The 10729-nt window shown below is 27.4% G+C and overlaps 1 protein-coding gene across 2 annotated transcripts; it reads left to right on the top strand.

The window, feature by feature from the left end:
* The first annotated feature begins 4382 nt into the window (after window positions 1-4382).
* Window positions 4383-10525, top strand: LOC127263319 (jasmonoyl--L-amino acid synthetase JAR6-like). Of its 2 annotated transcripts, XM_051292293.1 has the most exons (5): window positions 4383-4543; window positions 5102-5440; window positions 6556-6657; window positions 7896-8686; window positions 9578-10525. In XM_051292293.1, the coding sequence occupies exons 2-5, from the start codon at window positions 5133-5135 to the stop codon at window positions 10114-10116; spliced, it is 1740 nt and encodes a 579-aa protein (XP_051148250.1). In that variant the 5' UTR covers window positions 4383-4543; window positions 5102-5132; the 3' UTR covers window positions 10117-10525. The 2 variants fall into 2 exon arrangements, with proteins under 2 accessions (XP_051148250.1, XP_051148259.1); XM_051292302.1 differs by lacking the exon at window positions 4383-4543 and having other exon boundaries at window positions 5043-5440.
* The last annotated feature ends 204 nt before the right edge of the window (window positions 10526-10729 follow it).

Here is a 10729-nt window from a genome sequence, read left to right as displayed (position 1 = left end):
AATGTTAATTTTTTTTGTAAAAAGTAAAAAGTAGAGGAAAAAAATTCATTTGATGTGATGTAAATATATACTTTCCGTCCTAATATAATTGTTTTGTTTATCATTTTTGTCTGTTATAAAATAATAGTCTCATTTCCATAAATTACCATATCACTATAAAACTATATCATTTTTTTCATTATTATTATACAATTGTCACTACTTTTTTACACTAATATACTCACAAAGACAAAAAAGTCATTTATCCATACTTTTTACCAACCAACAATATAATATCAATATTTATTAAATTTCGTGTCCAACACAATAAGACTATACTTTTGGGACGGAGGGAGTATATTAAATATAACACTCTTTCCATCCGGATTAAAAGTAGTGTAAAGATAAATTTGCCCTTATTTTCTAATTTGAAAGCAATGATGTAACGGTAAAATATAAGTATTTGTAAAAAAATGTAAGATATTCTCGAAATAGTTACTTTATAATTGAACAATTCAAAATAAAAAAATATATATCGTGAATTGACGAAAATAATATATTTTATAAAAAATAAAATTTAATACTTCTAATAGTTTAACTGAAAAATAAATATGTAATATAATATTTTAAAAATATATTATAAATAAAGATTTTGAAAAATATCCAAAATGAATAATTAAGCTGAGCCATACATATTATTGAAAATAAAATTTTATTTCTTCCTTTCCATTTAATTTGTCTATTATTTTCACATTCGTTTGTCCACATAAATTATTCATGTCCTTTTTTAGAAATATAATTATATATTTTAATCATATTTTAAAATTCATAATTCATAATTTTTTTTTATTTTAATTAAACTATTTCATTATTTTAATTTTAATTTATAATTATTTTTATTAACATATTTTTTTTAATTATTTACTAAATACATAATATTTAAAACTTTGCCACTCAGCTAATGGGTACAAATTAGAGAAGATTTAAAAATCCAAAGCACAGCAATTAAGTGTGTCTATTGTCAAATCTCAACTGTCCATTGTCGGATCAATAATTAGAAAATAATAATAATAATAATAATAATAATTCGAAAATGCGTAAATGATCGTTGAACACTTAAAAGGTTTTTTTTGTTTGGTAGATTAGATTTTAAATTTACTATTTATTTTATTTTATTTTTTTAAAAAAAATATTAAATCAAACACCTATTTTTATTTTTTATATTATATTAAAAATCAATTTTACATTCAAAACATCACATCAATATCTATTTATATTACCATGTCATACAACTATTTAAATTCAAAATTTTTATTATTTAAATCTCAATTCAAAATCCAAACCCAGACAAACACAACCTTAAATCAATGTATTAATTATGGTCGGGTGTACTACGTAGCAATAAAAGTTAAAATAACTTCTCACTACCAAAACTTATGTATTACTACAAATTAAAAATGTGTATATATATATATAAAGTTAAATTAATCTTAGAAATAATAAATTTAACTTATGTATTACAAAAATTTATATGTATATATATATATATATAAATAATCAAATTCCTCCATCTATGGATGATTGGACTTTCATTTAAAGTTATTTAGGAGATATGATTTGTTTCTATATTTTATTTTAATAAATTTATTAATCTTAAATATATTTAATATATATAAATTAATTTAATTAAGCCGTTAATATTTTAGCTGCATCATCAATTCAATTTTTTTTTATTTAACAAATAAATATTTTTATTTATATTTAAAATTCTTTATTTTTTTATAAAATTAATTTATGTTAATCATAAATAAATAAATTTATTTTTTACTCATTTTTCTTATATAAAATTATATTATCTACAAAATTATATTTAGTATATTTTATTGAGATATAATATTAAAATATTTAAATATATATTCTAAATTTTCAATTAAGTGTATTGATTCATATTTTAAAAATACCAATACCATTACTCCTATATTTAACAATGTGGTAAAAACTCGAAAGAAATGATAATAATAATAATAATAATAATTTAATAATAATAATAAATAGTACATGAAATAATTGGTGTGACAGCAATGTGACACAATTAGTGCCAACTGCGAAATTCGCCACTCTTATCGGGTCACATTGCAATTACAACGTGGCCCCATTCCACGATATTACTTTACCAAACAAGTCTATCACTATGACCCCCCACAATTTATTGAATTTGCACTTTTAACCACATAATCGCAATTGAAGCATCCACTTTCTTCCACCTGTTAATTATACTATTATATTAATTTATCCAAATTTCCTTTTTGTCTTTTTCTTTTTTTTATACATTGCCAGCTAACACACTAAAATATTTCATTTAATTCAATAGGAAAATAACAAAACTAATTAATATATATATTGTGGATTCATTCATATCTATATTTTATATATCCTTATATATATAATTGATCATTTAATTCACATATATATATATGTGTGTCAATTTTACAGCTAACCATTTCGATTTTATTTATTTGTATTTTTAACTACTTCATATTATCGGTTAGAAATTACTTCCTTAGAAAATATTACATTTAAATTATTCAGAATAGCAAATCAGTATCATATTTTATATTAAAAATATTAAATATATTTTTTTATATTAGACAAGAAGAATATCCATAAATATAGAACTAAAAAGATTGAAAGATGTGTAGCTAGGGCTTGTTCTTTTAGTTTTATACAATTTTTAATAAAATAAAAATATCCAGAATTTTTAAATAAAAATTTAATTATCTGTTCTTGTAAAATATTATATTTTAGATAATAATAAAAATTAAGTATTTTACTAAAAAAATAAATTATGGTTCTTCTAACTATTTTAAGAATTTTTATTAACTAAAAACAACAATCTCAATGAATTCTAAACATATTCTAATTACATAAATAATTTTAAATTTGTTTATACGTTCATAAATAATAATTTTTTCAAAAAAATATACTTCTCTGTCCTAGCTAATGGAATTTATTATTTTACTTTCTTATATAGCGAATTAAAAAATAATAATATTTTAAAAATAATTTTAATTTTTTTATCCATAAATATTTTTTAAAAGTTATGAATATATTAGTATTTGTATATATGCATGTTGTTTTGCTTTAATAAAAAAGAAATACTCTTATTTTAATAGTAGAATGATTAACATAATAAAAATAGTATATTGAATTAAGACAATATCACGTATTTGTTTGGAAGTTTGAATTTTGGGTTTATGATTTGAATAATAAAAATTTTGAATTTAAATAATTGTATGATGTGATATAAATAAATATTGATGTGATATTCGAAATATAAAATTAAATATTAATATAATATAAAAATAAAAAATAAATATTTGAATTGATATTTTTGTTAAAAAAAAAAAAAAGAAGAAGCTACAAATAATATAAATTTGGTACTCCCTTGATCTCGTTTTATAGTATCATTTTTTATTATTTTCGTTCGTCTTACTTCAAAGTATTACTTTTCTATTTTAGAAAAATAATCATAAACTAATAGTAAAATACACATAACTTTTAATTAAATTACAAACATATAATTACACATACACTTTCTACGTAAAACCAAAGAGCAAAAAGATCAAAATCTCTTACATACTTTCACTAATTAATAAAATATTATTATTTTTTAATTCACTACAAAATCTCAAAGGCTAGTTTGAAATGGATCGGAGCGAGTAAAATTTAATAGAAAAATAAATACAGTTTTAATTTTAGGCTTTGTTTACACAACATATTTTTATTCATTTGAGACTATTTATTTTTCAAAAAACATCACATCACATACATTTTTTTTCCACAAAATATCACATAAAATCAAATACTAATCTTTTGTTTTATTATTATTACTCTCTCCGTCCATAACAAAATATCTATTTTTTCATTTTAGTCCGTCCCATAACAAAGTATCCATTTCTTTTTTTTTTTAGTAACTGTACTATCTACCTAACATTATAAATACCCTTACAACTTACAATATATTACACAAATGTCATTACTTTTATATCACACATACTAATAAGGGCATTTTAGTCATTTCTACTTTATTCCTACTACATCTTAATATAATACTAATTTTTTAAAACTACGTATAAAAAACAAATAAATATTTAATTATGGGACAGAGGGAGTATTATTTTTTTTCAAACTTTCAAAAACCTTAAAAACCTACATCTAAACAAAGTACTGCAGTATTTAAATTGAGTGAGGACATTTTAGGTATTTCAGATTTCTGCGACGCAGCTGGCTTCCTTCCCTGCATATAAATCCACATGTGCTACCATGCAAACATATACATACATAATATATATATATATATACACACATATCACATAACATGGTCTTCTCTATAGTTTTCAATTAATTTAAATTAAAAACTATATCAAAAAATTTCATTAATTGGCCAAAGAATCTCCCCATGCCAATTCTGTCCCTGTCTCATATATCCTAATTTAATTTCCCTATTTATCTATCCTCGGAAAGGATTCAGATCTGTATTTTTATTTGGCTTCGCTGTCTGTTGGTGAGTTGTCTGAATTTTCCCCCTCGTGTAAGAAATCTAGGGTTTTTGAGTTCTTTTGGATGTTTCAGACAAACACATTTCTACTATATATATATATATATATATATATGTAATTGGAGATTGAAGATGAAATTTCATATATATATATATTATTGAATTTTGAATAGATTGAGTTTGGGTTTTTTTTTTTTTTTTTTTTTTTTTTTAATTTTATTTATGGAGGTTGGTTGAACTTTTCGGATTTCTCGTGTGTTTACACTTACCTAATGAATCACAATTGTTTTTTGACTTTTCTTTGTATGTATGTATGTATGTATGTAAGAACAAATCTGAATTATAATGTGTGTCTTTTCAATAATTAATTGCGACAACAATCTTTGCTGATATTTTTGATTTGTTCATACTTACTTGATTTTAATTTGTGAAAGTCACTGTTTACTACACCACATTTATTAATTATTATTTTGTTGAATCAGGTCTTCATTTTTGAATACTTTCTTGCTGTAATAAGTACCAGGTCGACCATTTATTACTTACTGGTTTTCATTTGTGCTCCAGCTGCAGATTAATTGGTAATTAATTAATCGACATGTTGGAGAAGATGAAAATGGAGGAAGAGTTCGATCCAGAGGTAATAATAGAGGAATTCGAGGCGCTGTCGAAGGACGCAGAGAGAGTTCAGAAGGAGACATTGAAGAAGATTCTTACAGAAAATGGCGAATCTGAGTATTTGTTGGTACGATGTGGTCTGGGAAGAAGAACTGATCCAGAGAACTTCAAAGCTTGTGTTCCTCTCGTCACCCATGCCGACTTGGATCCGTACATCCAACGCATTGCCGATTCCACAGAGCCAATCTGTGTTCTTACAGGGAAACCCATTACCACTATCTCCTTAAGGTTATCTTCTTAATTCATTAATTAGGGTTTCATGCTTTCCTAGCTAGGTTTCAATGAATTAATTAAAAATTTTGCTTGTTTCCGCAGTGTTTTTAAATGAATTAATTTTTTCTTTTTGTGGTATGAGTAATTGTGTCGAAAGTATAAAAAAATATCATTTTAAATTGAATATTTGACATTTTAATTTTTTGTAATGACTATTTGAAGTTTATTTTGACTTTTGTAAAAAGTGTTGTATTGTATACTACTACCTCTCTTCAGTCCGTTTCTAACGGTTATATTTATCTTTTATATTATTATATTTAATATTAAAAATATCATAACATCTGTATATTTTTTTTACAAATGTCATTATATTTGTATTATAAGACACTAATAGAAATATTTTTTGTCGTTTTTACTTAATTTGTACTATGTTATGATATAATAATTAATATTCAAATATCAACATGCAAAAAGTAAATATAAACTTTTAAGTAGACGAAGGGACTATTAATTTAAATTGATTTTTGGACTTTTTGTAACGAGTATTTGGGTGTGTTTGTTTGGGGGTTTGGATTTTGAGTTGGAATTTGAATAGTAAAAATTTTGAATTTGAATAGTTGTATGATGTGATATAAATAGGTGTTGATGTGATGTTTTGAATGTAAAATTGATTTTTTAGTATAATATAAAAAATAAAAATAGGTGTTTGATTTGATGTTTTGGGGGAAATTTTTTTGGATGAATAATAGAATTTTGGTAAAATTCTTCAAATGAACAAACCCTTTGAAGATTATTTTGACTTTTCTAAAAAAAGAAATTATATTGTTCATTAGTTAATTCATCCGCTTCTGAGGTTACATGTACCGTTTGCATCGCATCACTATACTTTAATGTTACAAATATCTTTATATTTATATAATTTTTTATATAAATATCATTATATTAATATTAATAGAAATATTTTTGTCATTTTTCTTTAATTTTTACTGTCGTTTGAAAAATAAATGTAGCCCTTAAAGCTAGATAAATGGACTATCAGTTTTAGAAAATCACAGTTGAAAAATTTGTGAAAGAACAAACCCGAAGTCATTTTAATTAATTAATAGGATTTGTTTTATTGTTGCATTCAGTTCAGGAACCACAGGGGGGAAGCCTAAATTTGTCCCCTTCAACGATGGGCTCATGGAAATCACAGTGCTCATGTACAAGACTTCCTTTGCTTACAGGAACAGGTGACTAATTCTAATTTATTCATTTATTTTTAATAAATAATTGAGGTAAATATAATTATAGTTTTTATAATTGATACTTATTTATCATTTTGGTCATACTAAAATATGTAGAGAAATAATCGTAGATATCTAATTTGTGGGTGGGTGGGTGGGTGGGTGAAAAAGTCTTTTTAATTAGTAATGGAATATTGTTATGTGTACGGAACAATTTTGAAACCAAATAAACATACAAATTAAATTTATGTCACTATTTGGTACTATGTTAACTTCGAATGTGTCATCATGTTAACATATGTGACAATATTTCAGTACCATATCATATTTTTATGTTAACATATGTTACAATATTTCAGTACCATATCATATTTTCAATGACCAGTTAATTAGGCATAGAACTATTTTTTTTTATCTTAACTTAACTTAAATGATAGTAAATACGATGCATAAGTCAATATTAGGTACTAGAAATTGTTGCAAAACTAGTCCATGTCAAATAAAACTATTTTTTATATAAGTTTTATTTATATAACCAAGACAACAATAAATACTACAAGCAAGACTAAAAATTTAATCATGTCACCAAGAGAGTACATATAATAAAAACAGACAATACAAACTCTATATTCGAACAACACATGATATAATTCAACACAGCACATATCCTGATAGCTTATGACATAATTCTTTATAGCACAGTCAATTATCGATCTTAGCACAATAAACATATACTTCGTCCGTCCATTAATAAACTTTTTATTTTTTATTTTAGTTTGTCCAAATTAGAAAAAGTAACTCTTAACTAAATATCAAAATATTACTACTTTTTACTCTTCAAATTACTTTTCAAGAGTAAAATGGACATTATATTACTTTATTACACTACATATCTATAAAATACTCATTTTGTCCGCGCTAAGAGTCACATTTACATTTTGTGTCATTATACTTAACATTAAAAATATTCTTATATTTGTATATTTTTTTTACAAATATCCTTCTATTAGTATTATAAGATACTATTTGAAATATTTTTGCAAATTTTTCTTAATTTGTATTATATTTTGATATAATAATGAATATTCAAAGATGAAAATACTACTAATTTACCTTCATCCATGCTTAAAAGTCAAATAGAACACTTACCACCGAACAAAAAAAAGTATATTCATACCGTTTTCATTACATATACTAATCAAATTAAATCAGCAACGTAATCACTTTCATCCACTCATTCTCAGGGAATATCCCATTGAAGAGGGAAAAGCTTTGCAATTCATATACAGCAGCATGCAATTCAAAACCGCCGGCGGCCTCGCCGCCGGCACCTCCACCACCAACGTCTACCGCCACCCCCTCTTCAAACCCACCATGCAAGCCCTGCACGCCCCCTGCTGCAGCCCCGACGCTGTCATTTTCGGACCCGACTTCCGCCAATCCTCGTACTGCCACCTCCTCCTCGCCCTCGTCTCCCGCTGCCAGATCCAGCTCATCGCCTCCACCTTCGCCTTCACCATCGTCCACGCCTTCCGCTCCTTCGAAATCGACTGGCAAAACCTCGTCGCCGACATCCGCCACGGCCGCCTCCCAGCCGCCCGAATTACGGCGCCGGGAATTCGAGCCGCCGTCTCCGAGCTGCTCGGACCCAACCCCGAACTCGCCGATGAAATCCACCGCGCATGCGCGGCGGCTGCTTCTAGAAACTGGTACGGAATTATTCCCGCCGTGTTTCCTAACGCCAAATATGTTTACGCGATCATGACGGGATCCATGGAGCCTTACATCGGTAAATTGAGACAGTACGCCGGTGATCTACCGTTGGTCGCCGGAGATTATGGAGCTTCGGAAGGGTGGATCGGCGCGAATATTAGACCGAAACGGCCGCCGGAATCGGTGACTTTTGTTGTCCGGCCCGACATCGGATATTTCGAATTTATTCCTATGAATGACGAGGAGGAGTCATCTTGTCCGGTGGGATTGACTGAGGTCGAAATAGGGCGAGAGTATGAGGTTGTCATCACCAATGTTGCAGGTAAAGATGGTTCTTTTAAGTAAGGTATATTGAAAATATCCAATTTTCTAGTATGTTGAAAAATATATCGATACCAAACAAAAAAATTCGGTATTGATAGATATACGTCACACTGTACAGATAATTCGGTATATCGAATTGCTTGTACGGTATTTATATATGTCATTTCAGACTAAATTATTATATTTTTAGGAGAAAAAAAGTAGAATAATTTGATATTATTATACTGAATTATTTATATATATCAATCTACCAAATAAAAACGATATATATGGTATTTTTAGTATATATAAAAAAAATATCAAATCATATATCATTACCAAAATATTTAATTTAGTATCATACAATATCAAAATTTTGATATTTTTAGTATAATATGCATGCTTAATATTTTGTCAATTTGATTTTTTTCATCTCTAGTTGCTAGTGTACATACCATATATATATATATATATATGCACTAATTTATTCATTTATTAATAAACTAACTTGTTTATAATTTCACTTCTTACTTGACCATTCTCCCCTCATAATTTATAAATTGCATAAATTTCTTTGATATTTTAAAAAATTTTGTACAAAATCCCTTATTATTAAGAATTTTAGGATGCAATGATTTTTAAAACATGAAGAAAAATCTCTTGCGATTTTAAATCATAAAGGAAAATTGTACAAAACTTTCGCACTGCAAATTAAATTACATACTATAATATATTTTTTATTTTATCTTTTTACTAATTTGTTTTTACTGTTCTTTTTCGTTCGTCCATTAAATTTATCTTGTTACTAACGGTAACAAAGTCAAATATTCAGTACTTAACTATTATTTTTCGTTCAATGCTTATTTATCATAATTATCACTACTTTTATTACATTCTCTATGCAATGCAGGATTGTATCGATACAAATTAGGCGACATAGTGAAGATCAAGGGATTCCACAACAGCACCCCAGAGCTGGAGTTCGTGTGCAGAAAGAACGTCGTGCTGACAATAAACATGGACAAGAACACCGAAAAGGATCTCCAGATAGCAACCGAAGAAGCTGCCCGGGTGCTGACCGCTGAGAAATACGAGGTTGTCGACTTCACAAGCCGCGTTGACTTCTCGACGGAGCCGGCGCACTATGTCATCTTCTGGGAAGTCAGCGGCGACCCTGCTGAGGAGCTTCTCCAGGAATGCTGCAACTGCTTGGACATGGCATTTAAGGATGCAGGCTACGTCAGCTCCAGAAAAGTCAACACCATTGGAGCTCTGGAGCTGAAGGTAATGAAGAAAGGAACGTTCCAGAAGATAATGGATCATTACATTGGGCTCGGGGCAGTCGTCAGCCAGTTCAAGACGCCGCGCTGCGTGGGTGCTGACAACACGGCCGTGTTGGGGATACTGTGTGGGAATGCTGTCAAGACTTTCTTCAGCACTGCATTTTAGTTTAATTTGGCTATATATATATATATATGTATGTATGTACGTATTATTGTGTTTTGAATTAATTAATTTTCTCAGACAATATTGATCAGGATTCCAGAAAGCATCGGTCAAGAGTTAAGATAGCATGTGCTGAAATAAGGGTACGTGCTATATTTAGAAGGTATGTTTTTTGGACTTTTGAATCGATGCTAGCTATTTGGGGAAATTATTATGGTGTTATGTGCTTTATAGGAGTTTGTCACAATGGAAAGTCGGTTTGTCTTTGTGTCGTGAGCTTGTCTGTACAACATGTTACACATGCAGTCACATGTAGTAGGAACGAAACACACATATATACATACATATGTATATATATATATATGTGTATGTGTGAAACTAATGAGCAAATGTGGCTTGAAGGTTTTCTTTTTTTTTTTTTTTAATTACAGAACTAATTTGGAAAAATACAGAAACAACACAAATTATTATTGAAAATAGCAATAGTTGTTTGTTTATAATTACGGGTATATTTTTTTACCTTAAATTTTTCAAATTTTCTTATTTGAACTCTGCGTTTCTCGAAAATATTATATTTTTTCATCTCACAAAACATCCCATCAAACATTATTTTAAT

This window comes from Andrographis paniculata, unplaced genomic scaffold (assembly GCF_009805555.1).
Source record: "Andrographis paniculata isolate CXL003 unplaced genomic scaffold, ASM980555v1 Contig15END, whole genome shotgun sequence".
In the NCBI taxonomy this organism is placed as follows: Eukaryota; Viridiplantae; Streptophyta; class Magnoliopsida; order Lamiales; family Acanthaceae; genus Andrographis; species Andrographis paniculata.
This window is presented reverse-complemented; position numbering and strand designations above follow the sequence as displayed.

What these genes read in the sequence shown, in the direction of transcription:
- LOC127263319 (XM_051292293.1), top strand. Translation starts at nt 5,133, where the DNA reads ATGTTGGAGAAGATGAAAATGGAGGAAGAGTTCGATCCAGAGGTAATA. An exon ending in TCCTTTGCTTACAGGAACAG is followed by an intron (nt 6,658 to 7,895) that starts GTGACTAATTCT and finishes ACTCATTCTCAG; the next exon opens with GGAATATCCCATTGAAGAGG. An exon ending in TGTCATCACCAATGTTGCAG is followed by an intron (nt 8,687 to 9,577) that starts GTAAAGATGGTT and finishes TATGCAATGCAG; the next exon opens with GATTGTATCGATACAAATTA.